Source organism: Vulpes vulpes, chromosome 15 (genome assembly GCF_048418805.1).
Source record: "Vulpes vulpes isolate BD-2025 chromosome 15, VulVul3, whole genome shotgun sequence".
Classification (NCBI taxonomy): Eukaryota; Metazoa; Chordata; class Mammalia; order Carnivora; family Canidae; genus Vulpes; species Vulpes vulpes.
This window is the reverse complement of record NC_132794.1, coordinates 92540915-92566750: the sequence shown is the minus strand read 5'-3', so window position 1 is coordinate 92566750 and position 25836 is coordinate 92540915. Positions and strand designations below refer to the sequence as shown.

Here is a 25836-nt window from a genome sequence, read left to right as displayed (position 1 = left end):
CATAGGCAGAGGGAGAAGCAGGCTCCATGCAGGGAGCCTGACGTGGGATTCGATCCTGGGTCTCCAGGATCGCGCCCTGGGCCAAAGGCAGGCGCTAAACCACTGCGCCACCCAGGGATCCCCATATCATCATTTTCACTGAATAATACATCTTGAACATGTTTCTACTGTTATATATGTAAATATGTATTTACATTTCTAAATGTTTGCACCCATTATTATTTCCTTAGAATAATTTCTTAGATTTGTTGGTCTTAATAGATTTCTTTTCTTTTGATGACTTTTAGAATTTTAAGGCAGTTGATACATATAGTCAAATTCTAGGAGCTACTCTTATTTATCTTCTGCTTCACTCCATAAAGATTTGACATTACTGGCTTTGACATTTAATCTTGTAGTTAAGTGTACGATTTTTAAGTGCACAAAAGTGGTTTTGTCAGTGAGTCAGAATGAAGCTGCCGTTTACAATAAACTTAAGCCACTTCCCTTTGGAGTTCTTAAACTTCTAATTTATTCAGTTGTGACATCTTACAGGAGCTATAGTCAGCATCATCCCCAGGTATTCCCTAGTGCCCATTTATCCTCAGTGGAAATTGGGTGGCAGTGCTCTGTACTGTCACATTGTGCCTTGTCCTTCTGCACTAGGCAGTAGTGTTGGCAAGCTGCCAGGTGAGGCAAATGTTTATGGAGACATCCCCAGGCCCACTTCCCTCCAGCTATCCTGGATGAAATGTCACTTTTGTGGTAGCAATCTATTGATTGGATCTTTCAAGTCTTGATTTCACTATATCATTCTCAGAAAAATATTTTTTTAAATTATTGCTCACGAAATGCCTTTTCTCCAAACCCCAGAGGTCTTGTTAATTTGTTTCTCTGCACACCAACTCCCAGCTCCACCTGCCCCTGATTTGTGCACCTTTCCCAGAGTTCCACCTTGAGTCACTGTCCTGAGAAATGAATATTTTCAAGTTCATCAGAGATGCTTATGAAAGAACAGTTTCCAATGCCTTCATGTTTATTTTCATCACTGCTTATAACTGAGGGCCCACCCAAAAAAATAAAAATAAAAAAATAACTGAGGGCCCCACTTCAGAGTTTGAACATGCTGTTCTAGCAGGCCATCCCTTCCTCATTGGGCTAATAGTCCATTTATAAACCAGCTTCTCCCATAGTGTCCTAACTTCAGCTCCTTCTTTTTCCTGATTTGATCCATATGAAGAAATTTCTTAAAGAATCCTATCTTCCAGTAGCTCTTGCCTCTTTTTATTTATTTTTTTATTTATTTATTTTTTATTTATGATAGTCACACAGAGAGAGAGAGAGAGAGAGAGAGAGAGAGGCGGAGACACAGGCAGAGGGAGAAGCAGGCTCCATGCACCGGGAGCCCGATGTGGGATTCGATCCCGGGTCTCCAGGATCGTGCCCTGGGCCAAAAGCAGGCGCTAAACCGCTGCGCCACCCAGGGATCCCTCTTGCCTCTTTTTAAACTCAGGATTTGTTCTGTTCTGTTGAATCTGCAGATTCAGCTTCTGTTTTTTTTGTTAGTTAAATGTAATGTTCTATTAAATGTTATCATCTTGAGGATCCATCAGAAGGTGTAGTCTTTGTTGATTATTAGAACTCATTCCAAGTTGTCCTCAGCAGTTTTGTGTGTGTGTGCGTGCACACGTGCATGTGTGTACACTTACTAGAGAAACTGTCACGTTAATATTAACAGTGACTCCAAACCTGAAGTAAGCATATAAAAACCCATTTCTTTCTTCCCTATCATAGCAGACAATTTTCAATATTACCAGTATCACATCTGGCAGAGTACCTCATAATTAATAAATAACACAGCTGTTAAATATAACTTTGTCAGAACTATGATCTAAAGCTTAATAAAGCTTGGTGTTTTGCCTCTCTTTCAGGGTTTTAACATCAAAAGTGTACAATCTCAAGGTTTTAAACTGAATGTATGGGACATTGGTGGACAGAGAAAAATCAGACCATACTGGAGAAATTATTTTGAAAATACTGATATTCTCGTAAGTACTCCTTCTAATGCACTAATTCATAATATTTTCTGCAGTGTGTTAGGAAATATTAACTGTAATGTTCTTTCTTGTCAGTAATTCCACTACTATAAGTCACTATGAATTTAGGGTTAGCAGAAGGCTGCAGATTATGAGAAACATTTTTGTATGGTTTGTATAAGAGTTTTGCTTTTGCTCAGTGACAATGTTGTGCCCACACCCACCTTGGCAAAATAAAGTATTTATTAATTTCACGTAGTGATCTGAATATCAGAAGGGAAATCAGAAGATAGTGCCACTAACTCCATTATCCCAAGGAAATCAACAAGAGTATCCCAAAGAGCCAATCAAGAGGGTGTAAGTCCTGGAAATAATGATGCATATGAAATGGCTGAACAACAGATGTTCTTCACCCTTTTTTTTTAAAAGATTTTTGTATTTATTTGAGAGAGAGCGCATAAGCAGAGTGAGGGGCAGAGGGAGAAGGAGAAACAGACTCCCTACCGAGCAAGGAGCCTAACATGGGACTTGATCCCGGATCCATGGGATCATGGCCCGAACCAAAGGCAGCTACTTAACCGACTGAGAATATCCCTAGATATTTTTCCTAGAAAAGAAACTTGGAACTATTTTCAGTTGCTTCAAGAGCTATCTTGAGCAAGAGAGTTCTCTGTCTCATCATGAAGAGTTCTAGAAGACTGGGTGAGGAGCAATTTGGGGAATATTAAGTGGTAGAGTTTAGCTCAGAGTATGGAAGAAGTCTCCTATCGTTTTAACTGTCCAAAAGTAGAAGCAGGGCAGCCCCAGTGGCGCAGCGGTTTAGCGCCGCCTGCAGCCCGGGGTGTGATTCTGGAGACCCGGGATCGAGTCCCATATTGGAGTCCCATATTGGGTTCCCTGCATGGAGCCTGCTTCTCCCTCTGCCTGTGTCTCTGCCTCTCTCTCTGTGTGTGTCTCTATGAATAAATAAATAAAATCTTTAAAAAAAAAAAAAGTAGAAGCAGCTGCCTTGTTCATTGGGGATTCCCTGGCTCAGGCTGCATTTGTTCAGGAAGGGACTAAGATCTTAACTCCCAGCTCACTGTCACATTCTGTGACATTCTGTAGTACTGCTGTTTCAGAATTCTTGAAGATTTCACTATCCACATACTTGATTTCTCCAACGCCACAGCCTCTCAGTTCATTCACCTTCACTCCAGTGATTTTGTCATTCCCCTTACCTTAGTTACTCACTGTCATGATCATAGCCTAAAACCAGAGGGTCTCATGAACTTGGATAGTAAAAAAACCTGTATGCTATTTTCATTAAACCCTAATGGAAACTCTGCATTTACTACAATTCTACCCATAGAGAAGGAACTGCCATAAGGTCAGCCATGTTGGTGACTTCCATTACCAGTAGAAACCATCTTGCATCTCAAATAACTTTTCTCTGCTTTTGCTTCCTATGTGTCTTTCAACTAGATCATTCTGTCGGCATGCACACAGCCTGTGGCAACTCTTTTTTATTTTATTTTTTTATTTTTATTTATTTTTTTTTTTTGGCAACTCTTTTTTAGAAACAAACTAAAAAAACCTCTTGTCCTGGCTGTGTATCCCATCCAGATACTGTCCTATTCCTCAGTTTCTCTTTAAAACAAAGAGTTTTCTGAGCTCTCTCCTCACTTCCTCCTCCCATTCTCTCTTGAACCCTCCATTCAGGCTCCCCAGGAATTCCCCATTGCTAAGGTTTTCCATCTTCCTCTTACTTGACCTAGCTGCACAGTTAATAAAGTCAGTCATGGGGTCCCTGGGTGGATCAGTGGTTGAGCACCTGCCTTTGGCCCTGGGCGTGACCCTGGAGTCCCGGGATCCAGTCCCACATCAGGCTCCCTGCATGGAGCCTGCTTCTCCCTCTGCCTGTGTCTCTGCCTCTCTTTGTCTCTCATGAATAAATAAATAAAATATTTCTTTTTAAAGTCAGTCAGGGGGATCCCTGGGTGGCGCAGCGGTTTGGCGCCTGCCTTTGGCCCAGGGCGTGATCCTGGAGACCCGGGATCGAATCCCATGTCGGGCTCCCGGTGCATGGAGCCTGCTTCTCCCTCTGCCTGTGTCTCTGCCTCTCTCTCTCTCTCTGTGACTATCATAAATAAATAAAAAAATTTTAAAAAAAAATAAATAAATAAAGTCAGTCAGGGATGCCTGGGTGGCTCAGCGGTTGAGTGCCTCCCTTTGGCCCAGGGAGTAACCCTGGAGTCCAAGGATCGAGTCCCACGTCAGGCTCCCTGCATGGAGCCTGCTTCTCCCTTGGCCTGTGTTCTGCCTCTCTCTCTTTCTGTGTCTCTCATGAATAAATAAATAAAATCTTTTTTTTTTAATTTTTTTATTTATTTATGATAGTCACACACAGAGAGAGAGAGAGAGAGGCAGAGACATAGACAGAGGGAGAAGCAGGCTCCATACACCGGGAGCCCGACGTGGGATTCGATCCTGGGTCTCCAGGATCGTGCACTGGGCCAAAGGCAGGCGCTAAACCGCTGCGCCACCCAGGGATCCCCAATAAATAAAATCTTAAAAAAAAAAAAAAGAACTTGCTTCAAATGCAAAAAAAAATAAAAATAAAAAAATCAAATAAAAGTCAGTCATACTGTCATTGAAACATTATCTTCCCATTTTCCAGAATACCATTCTATCTTGAATTTTCCTCGTATCTCACTGGCCACTCTTCCTCAATCTCCATTGCTATTTTCCCCCTTGTTACCCTCCAAGTGTTGGAGTGCTCCAGAGTTCAGGCCAGTGCTTTGCTTCTCTAAGTTGTAGCGTAGGTGACCTCATCCAATTTCAAGGCGTTAATTACTACCTACATGCTGGTGAATCCCAACCTATTATATTCAACCAGAAACTCTCCCCTAAACCTCAGTTTTATATATAGCTAACTACCTATTTTACATCTCTACTTTAGTGGCTAGTAAGTCCCTTCATCCTCAGTATGTCCAGAACCAAATTCCTATCTTCATCCCTCCCAAAACCTGCTGCTTCTACAGTCTCCTCAGTAAACAAGAGCTCCATTCATCCAAAAGTATTGGAGTCATCCTTGGCTCCTTTCCTTCTCACTCCCCACCTCTGACCTATGCCAATCCTGTGAGTTCTACCTTCAGAATATTTTTAGAATCTGACCACTACTTTCCAGCCCACTGCTACTGTGCATTGATTATTGCCATGTCATCCCCACTAGTCTCCTTGCTTTTGCCTTTCCTCCTGAAAATCTCTTCTCAAAGGTATATCCATAGGGATCCTGTCCCATCTCAGAATAAAGCTAGAGTTCTTACAATAGCCTACAAGGCCCCCTGCCTTCTGGCTTGGCTTATCTGTCTTGTCTTCCCCCTTCTAATTTGGTGCCAGCCGTACTGGCCTGCTTTCTGTCCCTACAACACAGCCATATTCCCACCTCAGGGCCTTGGTCATTACTATTTGCAGTGTTAAGATTCTTAGATATCCTTAGCTATCCTCATGGCTTATTCTCTACCTTCTTCAGTATCTGCTCACATGTCACTTTATGCCACTGAGACCTTCTCTGATTGCTATATTTAAAATTGTGGCTCCTGTCCCTACCTTTCTGGGAATGTAATTTTTCTCTGCTTTTTTTTTTTTTTTTTCTTTGATCAGACCTGTTGGTACCCATCACCATCAGAAATATTTTTATGGGCAGCCTGGGTGGCTCAGTGGTTTAGCGCCTCCTTCGGCCCAGGGCGTGATCCTGGAGACCTGGGATTGAGTCCCACATCGGGCTCCCTGCATGGAGCCTGCTTATCCCTCTCCCTGTGTCTCTGCCTCTCTCTTTCTGTGTCTCTCATGAATAAATAAATAAAATCTTCAAAAAAAATTCATTAAAAAATATATTCTTAAAAAAAAAAAAATATATATATATATATATATTCTTATTTATTACACTTCTCCCCACTGGAATGTAATGTCCACAAAGATAGGGACTTTGCTTCCCCTGCCCCGCCCCAAGTGTTGTATCCCCAGTGCTTAGAAAAGGGCCAAGTGAAATGGACAAAAATTTATAAGATACACTTCATTAGAATTTAAAACTTCTGCTCTGAGAAAGACACTGTTAAGAAAATAAAGCCACAGACTGGGGAAGATATTTGCAAAAACACATCAGATAAAGTACTCATATCTAAAATGTACAAAGAGGGGTACCTGGGTGGCTCGGTTAAGTGTCCAACTCTTGACTTTGGCTCAGGTCATGATTTCAGGGTTATGAGATCAAGTCCCTTGTTGGGTTCCATTGGGCATAGAACTTGCTTAAGATTCTCTGTCTCTGCCCTCCCCACCCTCTAAAACACACACACACACACACACACACACACACACAGCTCAACAATAAGAAAACAAAGAACCCAATTAAAAATTGGCAAAAGACACCTCACCAGTGAAGATACAGAGATAAGTATATGAAAAGTGTGTAACATCTTAGGAAACAGAAAATTAAAACAATGAAATTCCACTACATACCTACCAGAATGGTTAAAATCCAAAATGCTGACAAAGAGGAAAAACAACAGGATCTCCTATTCATTGCCAGTGGGAACGCAAAATGGTACACCACTTTGGAAGACAGTTTGCATTTTCTTACAAAGCCAGGTATAATCTTACCAAACTATGTGATCCAGCAATCACTCTTCGAGGAGTCTACCCAATTAGATGACAACTTATGTCCACACAAAATTCTGCACATGAATATTTATAGCAGCTTTATTCATAATACCAAAAATTGGAAGCAACTGAGATGTCTTGCAGTAGATGAATGAATAAACAAATTGTGTACATCTATATAATATTATTTCTTGCTAATAAGAAATGAAAAAAAATTTTAAATGAGCTATTCAGCCCCAAAAAGACATGGAGGAGACTTAAATGTGTATGGCTAAGTGAAAGTCAGTCTGAAAAAGGGTACGTACTCTCCGTTTCCAACTATATGACATTTTGAAAAAGGCAAACTATAGAACTTAGTAAAAATCTCTGCAAGTAAAAAATTAGTGGTTGCCAGAACTCCCAGGGGAGAGTGGAGGGATAGATGAATAAGTGACATATAGAGGATTTTTAGAGTGACAGAACTATTCTGTATGAAACTATAAGGTGGATACATGTTAATATGGGTCAGTCAAAACCATAGAACTTTAAAATACAAAGAATGAACCTGATGTATTGGTTCAATACTGGTTCACAAATTGTGAGAAATGCATCACACTAATGCAAGATAATAATGCAAGTTACTAGGGGAGACTGGGGGAGGGAATGGAGGTGGGATAGGTATATAGAACTATCCAATTATTTTGTAAATAAAAAACTGCTTAAAATTAAATTAATTAAACTGTAGATTCAAGTCAAATCATTATGCTGTACACCTTAAACTTATACAGTGCCATATGCCAATTATATCTCAATAAAACTAGTGGAGGATGAGCTTGTGCTTTTTGAGTCAAGAGTTAGGAAAAAGCAGGTGCCTGAGAGAAATAACAATTCAGTCTGTTCATCTGCTAGATTAAGGTACTTTGAAAGAAATAACCCAAATAAGAGTAATACATAAGGACATTCATGACCATGAAGCTAAATAAGGAGGCCTCAACTTTTCTTGTCTACAGTTCAGGGTAATTTTAAAGCACAAGCTCTCACACTTTGAGGGTAGACTGACTGCAAGGTAGTTGTAACATGACCCAGATTCTACACCACTTATTAGCTGAGAGTGCCCAGGAATAATCGGACAATCCAGTAAAAGTCAGTTCTGAGCTACTCCAGAGGAGCTTTCTCCAGCTACCTTAGGCTGCCAGTTCCAGACAGTGTTTTGGATTCTGAGTTAACCTTTCATTATTTTCCTGTGCCGTTTGAGATTAAACAAGTCTGGGGGAACAGCTGAGTCCCCAGGGTTAGATTCTAAGGCCTTGTGACTCAGCCCTGTCTGCCAGTTTCATAAACAGCTTGGAGTGGCAGTGGTTGATGGGTTAGGTTATATTAGTTTGTCTGTATTTAATAGTCTTTCATTATTGGTTAAAAAGACCTATTACTCTAGTCTCCACACTGCCTAGAAGAGTAGGGTTGAAGCTTGACACAATTAATTGCCTGGTTAACTTTTCTCATTTATCTCTAGAGTACAATCAGAAATTCTTTATTTTTTTAACAGATACATTCAGTGTCATGATCAGACTATTACATTTAGCAATCAACAGTATGTGTGCAAAAAAATAAATTACATTAAAACCTTTTGTTGGAATGCTTTATATTTTCCATGGAACAGAAACAAAAACAACCTATTATGCAATTAGTCACAAATACAGTCCTCTAGTTTTTTGCCCATACACGAGTATTGTCTAAAACATGTCTTCTTTGTAGCACATAGGGCCCGCCACCACTGTGCTTAGCTGAGGCCACAAATCTGTTATAACCTGTAGCTTCCCTGTCGCTTCTCTGGTTCTCCTCTCCTGCTAAGCTTTGCTTCCTGGCAGTAGTGAAAACCCACTGTCACTGCCATAGCCATTGCAGCTGCTGGAACCACCATAGGCACCTTGGTTTTGTGGTGTGGCAAAGTACTGGCCTCCACTACCATAAGACCCAGAGCTTCTGCCTCCAAAATTTCCTCCTTTCGGGATCCCTGGGTGGCGCAGCGGTTTAGCGCCTGCCTTTGGCCCAGGGCGCGATCCTGGAGACCCGGGATCGAATCCCACGTCGGGCTGCTGGTGCATGGAGCCTGCTTCTCCCTCTGCCTATGTCTCTGCCTCTCTCTCTCTCTCTCTCTCTCTCTCTCTATCATAAATAAATAAAAATTTTAAAAAAAGATTCAAAATTTCCTCCTTTCATGGCTCCAAAATTTGAGGATTGATTGTTGTAATCATTATGGCTTCTGCCACCTCCAGAGTTGCTTCCATCATTAGCAAATCTGTAAGAGCCATCCCCACTGCTGCCGTGTCCACCACCACCTTGACTGCCACCAAAGCCACCTCACCCACTAAAGTTCCCTCCATGACCAAAGTTGTCATTCCCACCAAAACTACCTCCATGACCACCACTGAAGTTTCCAGAACCACTCCAACCTTTTTGGCTGGATGAAGCACTAGCCATCTCTTGCTTAGAGGGGGCTTTCCTTTCTTCACAGTTGTGCCCATTCACAGTATGGGATTTCTGAATGACAATCTTGTCTACAGAGTCATGGTCATCAAATGTTACAGAAGCTAAACCTCTCTGTGCCACCGCCTCAGTCAGTCATGATCTCAATCACTTCAGTTCTCCCATACTGTTCAAAATAATCTCTTGGGGACACCTGGGTGGCTTACTGGTTGAGCCCTAGCCTTTGGCCCAGGGTGTGATCCTGGACTCCTGGGATTGAGTCCTGCGTCGGGCTCCTGGCATGGAGCCTGCTTTTCCCTCTGCCTGTGTATCTACCTCTCTCTCTCTTTGTCTATCATGAATAAATAAAATCTTTAAAAAAATAATAATAATCTCTTAGATGATCTTCAGTGTCTTCTTTAATGCCACCAACAAAAATCTTTTTCATAGTTAAGTGGGCACGAGGCCTTTGAGAATCTTGAGACAGCTTTCTTTGGTCCCACACTCTTCCATTTTCCTTATGTGGCCTTGCATTCATGGCTGCATCCACCTCCTTCACATTGGTGTACATGACAAACTCAAAGCCTCTGGAGCCCTTGGTGTTAATGGTGGTCATGGATCTCTCATTACTACATAAGCCATAAGCATTCCCCATTGCTCAGAATGGCCCCTCAGATTCTCATTAGTTGTTTCAAAGCTCAAATCTCTCATGAAGAGCCTCCACAGCTGTTCAGGGTCTTTGGGAGACCCTGACTTAGGCATGATGGCAGTGGGAGGGGAAACTTTAACAGTGCTTTTCTGTCCATAGGCAGAAAGAAGTAATCCCAAGAAATTCTTACTTTAGAGGAGGTGTTGACAAACTGAATCAGCCTGCCTCCTATTATTATATAGTCTGAGCTAAGAATGGTTTTTATATTTTAAATGGTTGAGGGGAAAAGTTGAAAGAATAAGATTTCATGACACATGAAAATAATGTGAAATTTAAAGTTCAGAGTCCATAAATAAAGTACTATTGGAACAAAGCCACATCCACTTGTTTACAGATTTTTTTTTTAAGATTTTATTTATTTATTCATGAGAGACACAGAAAGAGAGAGAGAGAGAGAGAGAGAGAGAGGCAGAGACAGGCAGAAGGAGAAGCAGGCTCCATGCAGGAAGCCTGATGTGGGACTCGATCCTGGGTCTCCAGGATCAGGCCCTGGGCTGAAGGCGGCGCTAAACCGCTGAGCCACCCAGGCTGCCCTGTTTACGGATTTTTTATGGTTGCTTTTGCACTACAGCAGCAAAGTTCAATAGTTATGAAAGAGATTACATAGGCCACAAAGCCTAAAATATTTACCACCTGACCCCTTACAGAAAAAGACTGACAGACCCCACTTGTGAGCATTAAATTGTTGTCTAGAGGTTTGAAAGAGTCAGGACAACTCCTAAAAGTGCCAGGTATTCTCAGGGAAGATGATGTTGAGAACTGCTGACTTCAGCTTTCATGATTTGGGGGAAGTGACTAAGAAAAAAAACTTGAGGGGTCATAGAAGGGAGGGGACAAAAGATCTTCCATTTCTCTTAGGCCTGAAGGTAACAGTTTTTTGATAGATTAAAAATACACAAATTTTTTCAAGATATTGTCATATTACTCCTAAGCTCCATTTACTTTATTATCAGTTCTGTGTTCAGATGCAACATAATAGAAACAAAGTAACTTTGTCATTTCCATATCCAAAGTGTAGGACATCAAGTGAGGTAGATCTCAACCAACCATCACTTACACTGTTTCTGTGATATCACTTGAGCCTCAATACTTCTAGAGCACAAATAATCAAAAACCTTATTACCCAAAAGCCTCATTTCTCAGTTTCAACTTCCTCTTAGACTTTTCCTGGAGCTAACATACAAAGCCCACTTCTGAGTGTCATCTTTCCTTATCTCTGCCTATCCCTCTTGATGAGAAATACGTAGGAGCAGTAAAATGGCCAAAAGGTGGCAGCAGGAGGGAAGAAGAACAGAAACTAGAGGAGAGACAAAGAGCCCTCCATTCACATGGCTGGATAACTAGTCTCTGGGTAATCTGGAGTTGGGTTAAACTTCCATCAAGAAAAAAATCTTCTCTGGCTCTTCCTCCCACAACCAAATAAAACTTTCAAAGCAACTGCCAAGGAAGATATGAATTGGCTTTGCTTACGTAAAGCATCATTCTAAGTGCAGTGGATTATAACTTCATTTTAGAATAGCTTTATGCAACTTTTTTTTTTTTTTAAGATTCTATTTATTCATGAGAAGCACAGAGAGAGAGGCAGAGACGTAGGCAGAGGGAGCAACTTGATTTTTGAAGACCATAGTGTTTTGTTTTTGTTTTTTTAATTTTTCTTATTTTTAAGGGATGCCTAGGTGGCTCAGCAGTTAAGCATCTGCGTTTGGCTCAGGGTGTGATCCGGGAATCCAGGGATCCAGTCCCACATTGGGCTCCCTGCAGGGAGCCTGCTTCTTACTCTGCCTATATCTCTGCCTCTCTCTCTGTGTCTCTCATGAATAAATAATATCTTTTAAAAAAAAAAAAAGAATTTATGTGTAGTTTCGGAAAATCCTCCTTTTGAATTTTTTTTTTAATAAATTCTACCCCCAAAGTGGGGCTTGAAATCTCGACCCCGGACCCAAGAGTTACATGCTCCCCAATGGAGCCAGTCAGTTGCCTCCTCCTTTTGAATCTTTTAATGAAAAAATTCTTGTCAAAGCAATAAATAGCAAGTAATTTAGCAATTTTAAGTTAAAAATGTCTTCTCACTCACCATCAGATTCTGGCATTTGGTGATCTTTCTTTTCTGTGATTTAAACCGTCTTTCCTGGGGCAGCCCCTGTGGCTCAGTGGTTTAGCGTCGCATTCAGCCCAGGGTGTGATCCTGGAGACCCGAGATTGTGTCCCACATCAGGCTCCCTGCATGGAGCCTGCTTCTCCCTCTGCCTGTGTCTCTGCCTCTCTCTCTCTCTCTGTGTGTCTCTCATGAATAAATAAATAAAATCTTTTAAAAATAAATAAATAAATAAAAATAAACCGTCTTTCCAAACCTCCCTTCTCTCCATCTGTGTTTCATCATATCAAACATCAATTTCTTTTTTTTTTTTTTTTTAATTTTTATTTATTTATGATAGTCACAGAGAGAGAGAGAGAGGGGCAGAGACACAGGCAGAGGGAGAAGCAGGCTCCATGCACTGGGAGCCTGATGTGGGATTCGATCCCGGGTCTCCAGGATCGCGCCCTGGGCCAAAGGCAGGCGCCAAACCGCTGCGCCACCCAGGGATCCCTCAAACATCAATTTCTTAACTGTATCTTTGTCTTCTCAGCCTTGTCTCAGTTTCCTCTTTGCACTCTTACCTTCATATTCACACCCTTTGCTCCCAAGTAGATTTTCTTACTTGGTAAATTTCTTTCTTGCCCTGTGACCTGCTCCCTGCCTTCAGGCAGCCTTCTGAGCCTGAAACCCCCTCTCAGTGATCACTTAACCCTTTCTTCTTCCCTCCCATCTTCTTGCACTGATGCCTGAGTGAAGATCATCCTAATCCACTGTAGACTCCCCACTAATTCCAATCAATTCTAGATTTGTATTGAGATTTACTTTCCCATTGCATTGCTTCTTTCCACATCTATATTTATACGACGCCTGCTATTTTAAAAATGCCAGACCCTCTGGGGAAAAAACAAAGCTACCACCTTGTTCTCCGTGCTGACTTATCAGAAAATCGGTATCAAATCTGGGGTATCTGTGGGCAGAGCCCATTAATGTATGTATTGACACTGAGTCACAGTAATATTGACAACAACAATAATAAGGCTGCAAAAAAAAAAAAAAATTACCGAGACCAAACACATCCATCTTACCTCTTCCTGTGATTCTCCATGAAAGAAGCATAGGTGGAAACATAGGGTATTCAGAGGAACAGCTGAAACTTGGTTCCTGGTATAACATTTAGTATGAGTGACTCTAAGTGAGAGAGCACCAAGGAAAGGAATTTTTTCTTTCAAAAGAGAGCGAATGTTCAGAGTAGCACAGAATTTGACATGCATACAGTGCATTACAATGTACCAGTTAATGTAATTGAAGGGAGGTAAAGGTGAGGCTTGCAGATTGTTTTTTGCTGTTTTTAAGTGAATATGCTTTCCCAAAGGAGTGTTTTCATAATGCCATTAGTTTAAAAACAATTTTAAATTCTTTAAAGAAAGTTTGCAAATTTGATAATTTTTTAAGATTAGCAACTGGGAAAACATTTAATATGTCTCTAATGGAAAAAAAGGCCTATAAGGGGCTCCTGGCTGGCTCAGTTGGAGGAACATGTGACTCTTGACATGAGTTGGAGCCTCACATTGGGTTGTAGAGATTACTTAAATAAATAATATTTTTAAAAGGCCAACAAAATTATATCTATAATTTTCTTTTTTAATTATGAAGAAAAACTAGAAGGGAACTTTCACAAGAAATTAAAATAATTAATGTATTTGGGTTCTATAACTATAGATAATTTTTCTCTTTTGGTCTTATTTCATTTCCCTTGTTGTTATTTACACAATTAATAAAATTCAGTGATGGGAGATAAAGCTTGAGATTTATAATTTACAGTGACTCTTAAGACTTCTCTTAGGTCTGGCAAAGCCTATGCCCTTTTTTTTTTTTTTTTTAAGAATTTTATTTTATTTTATTTATGATAGTCACAGAGAGAGAGAGAGAGGCAGAGACACAGGCAGAGGGAGGAGAAACAGGCTCCATGCACCGGGAGCCCGACGTGGGATTCGATCCCGGGTCTCCAGGATCGCACCCTGGGCCAAAGGAAGGCGCCAAACCACTGTGCCACCCAGGGATCCCCGCCTATCCCCTTTCTATTCCCAATACTTGATTTTAACGTCTCAGCAAGCCTGAGAAGGTGGGAATGAAATGGAGATCAGTGGGTCTCCTCCCTTGGCACCTGAAATCAGTGTATAGTTAAGACTGCAGAATGTACTTTCAGAGCCATGATGTTCCAGGACTGTGGTATTTGTAAATGCCTCAAAAAACTATCCCTTCCTGACAATGTGGACTTTACTGTCATGTAGGCCTGAGTTTGAATTCCAGTCTTGTTAGAACTTGGGCATTGGGCAGCCTGGGTGGCTCAGCGGTTTAGTGCCACCTTTGGCCAGGGGCGTGATCCTGGAGACCCAGTCCTGCGTAGGGCTCCCTGCATGAAGCCTGCTTCTCCTTCTGCCTGTGTCTCTGCTTCTCTCTCTCTATGTGGGTCTCTCATGAATAAATAAATAAATAAATCTTTAAAAAAAAAGGATTTGGGCATAATACTTAATTTCTTTAGGCTTTTGTTTATCAACATATAAAATGGGAAGATAATGAAATCTATCTCATAGAGTTGTAACAGGGATTGATAGGGTAAATCTAAACAAGAATTTTTAGTGAATGTATAATAAATGTACCTATTTTTATCCTGCTTGGCTCTCCTGACATCTACTTTGAAGCTTTGTTTGGCATATTTTCTGGGTATCCGTATTTAATCAATCAGTTAATTAATTAATTTGTTTATTTGGCATCCATAGATGAGGTAAGACTTTTCAGCCAGTTTCCGTTTGCTGTGCTAATGAGAAATCTGACTGAGGATCCTCTGCTCCTTCTGCAGAAGGTACCCTTTTTCCATTTCTGCTTATTGAAGTAACCTTCTTTTACTTTACAGATATATGTCATTGACAGTGCAGACAGAAAAAGATTTGAAGAGACGGGTCAGGTAAATAATTCTTCTGTTGAGATATTTTCCAAATAACTAGGTATTCATTAATCTACCTTGTAAATGTATGAGAGTGAGGGAGGTATTTTTTGTTTAACCTTTGCAGTTTAAACAATGCAGTCATTCTGGCAAGCAAGCAAAAATACCAGTTACCAAAAAAAGTTGTGTGAAAGGAAATTAGTTGAGAGTCCCTTAAACTATTTTTTAATGATAGCCTTTTAGTTTTAGTCAAATTAAATAAATAAGATAGAAGTAAATGGAACTTACCCCCATGCCCAAAAGCTCTTCAGGGTTCTTCCCAGGCCACTTAGAAATGAACCCAGAGGAACAATTCACTTGTCATTTCTACGTACATTTTTCAATACCAGCTTAATTGATCCAAGGGTACCTCTGACAAATTTGTGAAGGGATGGGAAGAAATATGTAAGCCAAGACTAAGCTCCTCTTGTTTCCAATCAAGAGGTAGATATACTTTGAACCCAAATGTGCCTTAAAATACAAAGTACTTGTCAACATGATTACATGGTGAGATTTGTGTACACAATTTTAAATAGAGAAGCAGTGGACATAGACCATTTTACCCAGATGGAGTATACTGATAAGAAGCAAAGAGTAGAATGACCTCTTTAGGAAAGTGTGCAGAGTCCTTGGCCTATATCCTAAACTATCACTGGTGGCCTTCCAAAAGTAGCATTCCCCGTGTTTATGTTCCTTTTTCCTAAAAATTAGTTTGGGAACTCTTTTCCATACCTTGATGATTTCTATATCATCACTCATGTGAATCAATGCTAAACATGACCTTAGAGGTAAAAAAGCTATAAAATGATCTATCTCTTGAACTATCCAATTCCCTTTGACAGCCCAAGTATCCTAAGTAGCTAAAATGAGAGTTTAATAGGGAAGAGGTGGGTCCTTTCAGGTAAATACACACCATCTCCTATGCTTATTGCAGACAGAATCAACATACAATTAAGACCCCAACCAATAACCAAAATATCAGACATACTGCCAGGTGGACTAAGATAATTATTCTAGGATGTGAGTTTGATGAAGTGCAGTGCACATGCATTCTTGCTTTGAAAGTAAGATCAATGAAGCAGAATTATAAACTCTAAAGTCATTGTCATTTCTAGTTTAAAAATGTGTGTGTGCATTGAAAGTCATGTATAGATAGCAATCCTAAATTTTAAATATCTATCTACAACTTGTTTTCTCCTTTGACCAGTGTTTCTCAATGATCTCTGAATCCATAGCAGAGCTACCTGTTGAAATGCTGATTCCTAGGCCCTGTCTCAGACTTTCCAAAGTCAGCATCTCTGGGATGGGCCCAGGAATCTGCCGGGAAATTCTTCCATAGGCTCAAGTTTGAGAACCATTGCCATTGGAAGTTGTTAGTTTATTAGCTTAACACTTATTTTTTTTTTCTAATTAAAAGTACATGGTTAAATATCATAGATTTCATCCTTCCCTTCCCATCCATTCCCAAAATGATCCAGGAACTAGCTGAATTACTGGAGGAAGAAAAACTAAGTTGTGTGCCAGTGCTCATCTTTGCTAACAAGCAGGATTTGCTCACGGCAGCCCCTGCCTCTGAAATTGCAGAAGGACTGAACCTGCACACCATCCGCGACCGTGTCTGGCAGATCCAGTCCTGCTCAGCTCTCACAGGAGAGGGCGTTCAGGTGAGATTACCAGAAGGCTCAGTTACCTGGCAACATGGTGCCCAACCAATGTAGTCTCTTATTGGTTGAACTGAGCTAGATAGAAAGAAGATATAAAACAAATAGCCTTTGATTGGCAGATGAACCACTCCAGGATGTGAAGGGCATGGAGGAGTTCGTTTCTTTTTTACTTAGCAACCAATCTGATAATCATTAACTGTTGCAGGAAAGCCATAGACAAACCACCGTACTTGAGGGACAAACTACCCCATTGGGTAGGAGGTCAGAATAGAAGATCTTCGAAGATGCTTTCTAACTAGGATTCTTTGATCATTGGGTTGGGGGTTTTGTGTTGTGTCTAGTATTATGGATGCTAAATACTTGTGCTCCCAAGGTAACAGCCATCAACAATCATGCATACCAGTTACCCTAGAAGGGTTTTGATTTTTCTCTTGGCTAACTCCACTGTCCTCAGGGCTGGTGTCTCTCCTGCTACTTCAGGTTGGTTTCCCACAGGGAGGCTTCTGCTGACAGCCCCACACTTTATACTGAGGAACTGCAAACTGGAAGAGCAGTCTCCCCCTCATTTGATATGAATTAAGGGCAGAAAATGGTTGTATCCCAGATACCTGAGAGCCTACATCTTCAAAGAATGATAAATAGTTTCAGCTCTGATGCTTCCCACCAAGCAGCCTCAAACCCATTGACACTCAGGGCTGCTTCTTTATTCTGGAGCCCCAGAATGCCGCACAGACTTCATTTTAAACATCTGGTGTACCTGCCAGGGAAGTGACAGTGCTGTGAGAACCAGACAGTACTGTTCAAAGATGCTGGGGGGTGTTAACAACATCTGAAGAAATGGTATCTTCCCTCATTGCCATATGGCATGTGTCATAACTGCATGGCCAGTTTGCTTTTCTCTCAATTTGGTCTGTCGTGATTGGATTCTCAATTTTTGTCCTGCAGCCTCTTTCTATTTCCCTTCTAATGCTCTTCTTCCCTCTCCCCTAAGACATTTGACATTGATTGGTCTTAAAACTGTCTGACTGTTTTTATCTCAATCAAATAGTCGCTTCCAAGAATTATCTCAGTTGTTCCATCTGTTTGCTGCTTTGGCTTTTTTCTTGTTACACAAACAGCCGGAGCCCGCTTCTATGCTTGGCCTCTAGATCGGAGGGCAGACCAGTCTGCACAGGAGGAGCACCTCCTCCAGACTCCTCAATCCACAAAGTTCTGTGTGTGTGTGTGTGTGTGTGTGTGTGTGTGTGTGTGTGTGTTGGGGCTTTCAAGTAGCCAGAGTGGCTGGCCCTCGGCTGCATCCCCAGAACAGATGCTGGAACTCTGGGCAGGGGGGGGGGGGGGGGGGGGGCGGTTCTCTGTGAGATTTAGGTTTGGGAGGGGGCCAGTGTTGAGTCTTAGGTATTTCCTTCAGTCCCAGACTCTGGTTAGGAAAGTAATATAGTCTCATTGTTAATCATGTACAAGTATATAAAACTAAAACCTGAAAAGTTCTTTCCTCCCCTCTAATCCCACTTGACAAAGGAACTAATCACACTAGTAGTTTTTTCTTCTCAAGTCTCTTCTATAAATTGCAATTACATATGTGATTATAGGTCTATCAGGTTTCAAATTAAGTGCATTTTTCAGTTTAATTTATAAGCTGATCCAACAAGTATACTACAACCCAGCATGTTTTTTGATAGGTAAACTCTGATCATTTTATTTAGCTTCTCACTGAAAAAAAAAAGAAACCCAAGTTTTGCCTAAGGCGGTTCCCTGGTTTGTGCATAAAATGGTATTCACGAGGCCTGGGGTTATTTTGGTGAGGAGGAGGCCCGGGAAAAGATAATAGCTTTCTTGTGTTTGTACAAACTACCTCAGGAAGAGGATTCTGCCTTTCTAACTGGTTTAGAACACAAATACAGAAAAGAGAACAGGGGTGCCTGGTTGCCTGGTGCCTCAGTTGGTAGCGCGTGGGACTCTTGATCTTGGGGTTGTGAGTTCAAGCCCCATATAGGTATAGATAACTTAAAAATAAAAAGGGAAAGTAGAGAGTGTCTTAAGGTGGTACTAGAGAAAATGTATGTTTTGGTCATATCCCTGAGAAAATGGGAATTGACAGTTCTGTAATCTTCCCTGGGCCAGAGTATTGAAAGGAAGAAAAAGCAAAGCTGGAATTAACAGTGAGGCTCTTGTTTCTTCAATCAGCCTTAAGGATGGATGTCAAAGGAGGGCTAGAGTTATCTAGAATCAGTATTCAGAGTATTGGCATTCAAGTCAAGGGTGCTTCTTCAGAGGAGCCTGGAGGTTGGGAGAGAACACTCCTTATTGTCTGTCCAGCCCCCACTCTCCTCCTGCAGTCAGGCAGAGATTAGGAGGGTAGAGAGCTCTGTGTCCCTGGCTATGTCAACCATCATAGGAATGGAGTTCCCTTTAAGTAACAGGATCTTTATGCCAAAAAAGAGGCAGGAAGCTATCAGACCCACGGTGGGGATAGGCAAGGGTGGTCTTTAAAATCAACCAGTTTGAATCAACTGAGATAAGTCATGTGTGGTTTGATTTTGTTCAGAAAGTGCTTCTCAGACCAGGGACCTTCAGCAAGCAGGTTCACAGGAAACGATATCAAGAGAGATACAACAAAGAACTGTGAACAAGAAAAATAATGATTTTATATGGAGGAGAAATAGTTTGAAGGTCACTTAATTAGTTTAGTAGATAGTACCATGGTGTATAGAATTGGGTAGTTAAGACTGGGATTTCAAGGTTAATGAGATTAGATTATGGTTAATAGAATGATATAAATTTAGAGAATTTAACCATTATTTGAAATGAGTTATTTAATAAAAATGTTAATTAAGAAGGGAATCTGCTGTCTATTGTCCTCTAATGGTAACCTTTGGGGAGGGAGAAAGGTCGGGGAGTTTTCTGTGGAAACACTTTTCATTGTGAGGCACCGAAGATTGACCGACTGTGTCCCTCCCTCAGGTAATGCCTCCTACCTCAGCTCTTGCCCACTCAGCCAGTTTCTTGGGTTTCACTTTAAAAAGAGTCACTTACATGGAATTCTTTTCTTGCATTGCTTAGATCAAGTGCAGGCCTTTAATAATTCTTATTAATTAAGGCTTTGAGTATTCCTCAAAATCAAAGACGTCACTAGAAAAATGTCCATAAGATCACTTTCAGGCATGGATACTGTGTCATGAAGACTAAAATGCCCTTAATTCCTATTTCATCCTTCCACTCTTCCCTCCCACCCTTCCACCTACTACTCCCTGAAAGCTAGTCAGCCATGGGCAAACCTACCAAAATGATCAGACATTAAATGGATCAAGTAACATCTGGCCCTGCAGCTCTAATGACCCTGAAAGAAGATGTACAAAGGTTTTTTTTTAAAGACCTGGGATTTCTGTTACAGTTTCAGGTATTCAAAGACAGTGTCCCTATTTGCATTGTGTCTGAGCATAGGGGTTTAATCTAAACACATTTGTGAGACGGGTCTCACACCTGTAAGTAACAGCCTCCAGTGGGTGAGATCCGCTAGATAGTGAGCTAAACCCTCCCGATGGATAAGGCAAATAGATTGCTTCTGCTTAGCTGAGTAGCTTAAACACATGATTTGAGACTATGAAAGTGAACGATTCCTGGGATGGATTTGAGATTCTTGCTCTACCTGATATTCTTTTTTTTTTTTTTTAAGATTTTATTTATTTATTCATGAGAGACACACACAGAGAGAGAAGCACAGACACAGGCAGAGGGAGAAGCAGGCTCCATGCAGGGAGCCTGGTGTGGGACTCGATCTCAGGTCTCCAGGATCAGACCCTGGGCTGAAGGCAGCACTAATCCGCTGAGTCACCCGGGCTGCCCATCTACCTGATATTCGGAAGGCAAATAAATATGTGCCATCTTTACAAGGACAGGCAGTGCATATGTTGTTCAACATCCCTGTGTCGGCTATGGAAATGGACTTTTGAGGGCTTCGGGAGAGTTGAGAACAGGTCTCTCTTTGCCTGATTGATGGCAATGGGGAGGCCCGGCCATCATGTGATTTAGGCAGGTTTTCATGGGAAACCTTCAAGAGCAGAGCCTAGGTAAATGGCACTAGAAGCTGAAAGAGAACATCAGTCTTGGAAGCTGTCCTGCTGAGAGGCCCACAGTCCAGAGGGTGGTCGGAAGAGGCTCAAGTATATCAAGGAGCTGAATGCAGAGAAAAGGGAATCTGAACTATATCTGGGATGGGAAACCTGCAACTCCCCCCCCCCCCCCCCCCCCCCAGCCAGATGGCCTCACAGACTTGGGAGCAGCCTCCGGGCATGCCCTCGGGGCTAGGCCCTATGCCAGTGCACAGCATCTAGCTCCAGGACTCCCTTCTTCCCCCTGGGTGTCTAGAAAATGGTTAACAGAGGATCTGGCTTAGAGCCAGAGAAAGGTGGAGAAATCAATCCCTCTTCCACCTACAAACCTGAATTAGAACCCTGAACCACAGCTCTCCTCTGCTCTTACAGTTTTATGTGGTTGAAGATATCCCCTCTCTAAAATGCTGTATGTGTTTAATTAAAATTATACTGGATTAGAATTTCCTTTCAAAGCAGAGATCAGCAGTTTCAGCCTGGCCTCCAGCCTCAGTCATAACAGAGGCCTGCCTCCACTAGGAGCTCTGAGCTAGCAGATTTCCCTGCGGATTACTCTCTCCGCGCCCTCCACCTTCTGCTCACCTTTTTTCCCACATCTCTTCCACATTCTGTCTTCCTTCTCCAAACAAGAGTCATGATCCAGCTCACAATCCTCTCACCTACATGGAAAGGACCACCAACCATCTGAGCCCTGCCTGATGTGAGCTTTGCACACCACCACTAAACATTCACTAGCTAAGTTTCTCGTTTTTGTTTCTTTTTTTCCTTGATTGGGGGGACTTATCCCTTAATAAGCCAACAGAATTTCAGTATTTTAAAAAATGACATTCACCACTTCTTTCTAAGGCCTGACATCAGTTATTTTTGACTCCAAGTGTACATGGAACTGCTTATCTACAAGTCAGACCTCAGGTTTATTTTTAAATTTTCAAGCCTCTCTATAGACCAAGAAAGCAAACTCGAGACATGTGATTTTGCTACCTCTCTGGTGCAGTACCCTTTGTCACCAGAAAAAATATTGATAGCAATATTTTATGTATGCTGCCTTCAACTACACCTTGACTCCTTGAGCCCAGGGGCACAATGGGATAGGCTGCATTGCTCAGCAAGGGTGCAAGCTCCTCCCTTCTTAAAGCAGTTAACTAATGTGATCGGGTAGTCCTCCTGGCATTAAAAACCAGGCCCACGCAACCACGGCTACTACTGCTTCCTTCCAACCATCAGGCAGTGGTGGATACATGGTAGAGAGAGCAAGGTCAAAGGAGCATGGCAGTCAGAAGCCACTCTTCCCCTAGAAAGAAGCAGCATACCTCCAGGCTTGGAGTGCAGGGGCCTGGGACTCCTGCGTTTCCACCCACATGATTAGGGGCAGCCTTGTGTCTCCCAGTGTTTATCGGAGGCAATCATATCATGACATAGTAAAATGTAAAAATGTTTTTCCTTTCCATGACGCTAAACCAAGCTCAGTATTTGAGGTCCGAGGACTCTCTTTAGTCTTAATGAATTGAAGCTAATCAATTCAGATTGGGTTTCAGCAAGGTTGGTCAGGGGAGGCACAGAGGAGGGACTACCCATGACTTCGTCATCCCGTGACGAAGATCAGATGTGCAGAAATTTGGTCAAACCAGTTTTTAACAATAAAGGTTCAACCATTAAACAGACCTATGAGTTCACTTCCTTCTCTGGAGGCAAAGCAGTAACCTACTTCAGGTAGACAATCACCTTTTCTCAGTCATCTGTTTAAAAAAAAAAAAAAAAGGACTGGCCAAAGTAAGACAAGGGCAGTGCGGTGCACAGACAGGAGCCTGAGGAGCAGAAGGCCCCTCCTCTTGTTCTCCCTGAGTGTGGAGTCGCCACTGCAGGCAGTGGTCCGGCAGATAGTTAATACGCTGGGGTCGTGCATCCGGATAAATATATGCAGTCTTCCACATGCAGCCGGGGGATCTTGAGAGTTAAGTGACCAAAACCAGCTTTGGATACCTGGTGAGCTGCCTCAAAGCCACGCGGGGTGCTTGGCTGGGGACACGTCCAGTGTGGTGGCCCTGCAGCCGCTGGGAGTCCTCAGGAACATGGACCCAGGTCTCCCCCCTTTCCCAGCTTCAGGGTGAGGCCTGCCTTCTCTCTGAGCTTGAGGCATTCACTGAGAGGTGCCACTGACTAAAGAGCATGGGTGCTGGAGTTCTTGCCTGGGTTCACGGCCTGCCCCTGCCTCACACAATTCTGTGTCCCCATTTCCTTATTCTGACTGGAAATTCTAACAGAACCTACATCACAGCGTGGTTATGAGGATTCATTTAAAAGATACCAGTTTAGCCTCTGCTGTAGGCCGGATACCAGGATACCATGCTAGGCTCTGTAACCACCTCCTCAGGCCAGTCCAACAGGGACCCTCCTCTCAGGGATCCCAGACAACACTACTGAGTTCCCTTTCCAGGGGCAGCTGGCACAGCTTGTCCGTACTTGATCGAAGGGGCATCATCCCCACTGACTGTGACACCTCTTACCTCCAGCTCAGGTTCTCCCCTGGATAGTAACAAGAAAGGCACAGCTCCTCAGCCTCCAGACACTGCAGACCAGGGCAGCCACAAGCCTTTGTCCCATTTAAATCTCCCCATGCTTCCCACCCTCCAGGTTCCCACACTCCAGGCTACAGGCGGCAGCTATGGAGGGCCCAAGACCCCCCCCCCCCCCCCCCCCCGCAGGTCAGCCGGTGGCTACTGACCTCTGAGCGCCCTCTGTCGGCAAGGCTGGCTGGAAGGGGCCTGCCACCCCTGGCCCTCATGGACATCTGGAAGACACTGCCTCTCAGCAGGACTCCCCGGGTTAAATCCCCTCTACCTCCATAACAGATACCCAGGAAGAATCTGCCCCTCACCCTCCACATTCTGCTTTGGGTTCCTGCAGCTGAGTAAATATTTTTCCTATCTCTTTTGACCACATTCATGTTCAGTTACATACAATAAAAGAACACCCCCCCCCCATAATCAGCCATAAAACAAGAGGAAAAAGTACCATTTGTGTAGTGTGGGAACACAGTTCTTGATTTCTCTGAGAGGATGATTTGATAAAATCGGCAAGTCTCTTTAGAGGAGAAAATATTGAGGTGCACACACCGTTGATAGTGTTTGTACGGGTTCCTGAAAGTGGAAAGTGCTACAGAAGTGCTGAGCTATTCAGCTTCGAAGGCAAGGAGAAGATGGTTATCGTACTCATCCCTCTTTTATTTGTAAAATCTTTTTGTCTCCTGGCAGGTGAGCATTTTTTTTTCCTGGAAACCAATTAGCTACTAAAATTAAACGTGCTTCTTTAAATTAATCCTTTTCATAAAATGGTCTTAAAATTGGCCTCAGCTTTTCACAGTAAGCTGACCCAGTTGTAACTGGAGACACATTTGGAGTCCATCTTCTCCCACCTCGGCGCTCCCCCATCCTTGCCCACACTGCTGCTGCCAGGTGCTGTCCACCTTTGGGCTTTGGGCCGTGGCCAGCCACATCTTGGCAAACACCCTAAAGTCTGCCCTGGGACAGCCAACGGATTATCTGGTTCTCCTGCCCAAGTGCCCTGATGGCAACTGGCAGAGTTTTAATCACTGTAAATTCAGGTTATGGTCAGATTAGCCAGGAGATAGGATGCCTGCTGGTTGTTTTGCAGTGATGTATTGTTTATGGGATTAATGCTCCAAACGGCCAAGGGTGTCAGCTGATATTTATTACTTTAAGCTGTCTCAGCTGTTCAGGTTCAACTACTAGCTCCATGGTCACAGGAAATGCGGGGCTCTGCATGTCATGTATGCCCTGAGATGTGCAAATGTGACTGGGACCTCAGCGAGTATGTGTTACAGATGCAGAGCAAAGGGATTCGTTGCAGGAGCCTTCTTTGATTTTGTTCTGGGCTTCTTTTTTTTTTTTTTTTTTTAATTATTTTTTTTATTTATTTATGATAGTCGCACAGAAAGAGAGAGAGAGAGGCAGAGACACAGGCAGAGGGAGAAGCAGGCTCCATGCAGGGAGCCTGACGTGGGATTCAATCCCGGGTCTCCAGAATCGCGCCCTGGGCCAAAGGCAGGCGCCAAACCGCTGCGCCACCCAGGGATCCCTTGTTCTGGGCTTCTGAGGGAGCTCTGCACACCCTTGAAGGTCGGAGAGAGACTCTGGGGAACGGGGGAGCATTCAGGGATGGCTCCAGAGGGGGCTGAAAAGGAGGTCATCTCTGGCAGACCTGGCATCCAAGAGAAATCATGCTGCCTGCCAGGTGGCTGTAGACATTGTGTGGTTTTTACCGCTGCCCCTCTCCAGCCTAAGAGAGGACACTTTCAAGGTCACTGTGTCTTTAAGGGAACCTTCTCCCGGAGTCCCTCAGCTTGGTGGTGCTTAAAGCTGCAAGAATCAGACCAGCCCTTTGGAACCTCTGTGTAGTGCTGCACTAAGAGAAATAAATGCACATTGCCCCAGTGTGTGTCTAGTAACACACACTGCAGTTGGTTTGTTTTTCCAAAAAAATTTAATTTAACCCAAGTGTACACTGTCACACTGTAAACACACTGGGGCACCAGAAGGGTGGCTTATTGAATTTAATGCCCTGGCAAAGGTCAGCTTTTAGAAAAAGCCAAAAATGGCTGGAATCTCTGATAGCTCTTCAATCAAGCCTTGGATCCAGGCAGATGTGTTTATTTTTTCAGAGGGAGTTCCTGAGGATCCATCTCAAGTTCAGACACTGGGCACTCCCCTCCCATCTCCCTCCTGTGCTCTCCTCCCCAGGAGGCCACTGTCCCTAGTCACCCAAGTGGGCCCCTGGGGGTGGGGGAGGGAGGACCCAGGACACCCCCACTCCCCCCACTCCCTGCTGGGGCTTGAGTGTGTGGTGCCCTTCTTAAAACTAATACGCCTTTCTCTGCCCATTTCCCTTAAAGGACGGCATAAACTGGGTCTGCAAAAATGTCAGTGCAAAGAAGAAATAAAATCTAGACGAACGGAGAGACGCAAGAGCTGCGGGAGCTGAATTCTGTCCTGAAAAACACTAATTTGCTGCTTTCTGACCAAATGTTTTTCCATCTGTGTACAGCTACAGCTGTTTGAAGAGAGGGAACAACACAGTTTAAAAAGAATCCCCATTCCAGCAGTAGATTTAACTGATCTCTGAGGTTCAGTATCATTTTTCAAATAAAGGAATTATATTATTTCCTCTGCATAA

General features: G+C 42.8%; 1 protein-coding gene across 1 annotated transcript in view; it reads left to right on the top strand.

Annotated features, from left to right (window-relative positions):
- ARL3 (ARF like GTPase 3) overlaps positions 1-25836 on the top strand; it is a 36838-nt gene extending 11002 nt beyond the window's left edge. Inside the window, exons 3-6 of the mRNA XM_025992910.2 lie at positions 1911-2027; positions 14802-14852; positions 16349-16534; positions 25556-25836. Coding sequence (XP_025848695.1) covers positions 1911-2027; positions 14802-14852; positions 16349-16534; positions 25556-25603 — 402 coding nt within the window. The 3' untranslated portion in view covers positions 25604-25836. The remainder of the gene's footprint in view (positions 1-1910; positions 2028-14801; positions 14853-16348; positions 16535-25555) is intronic.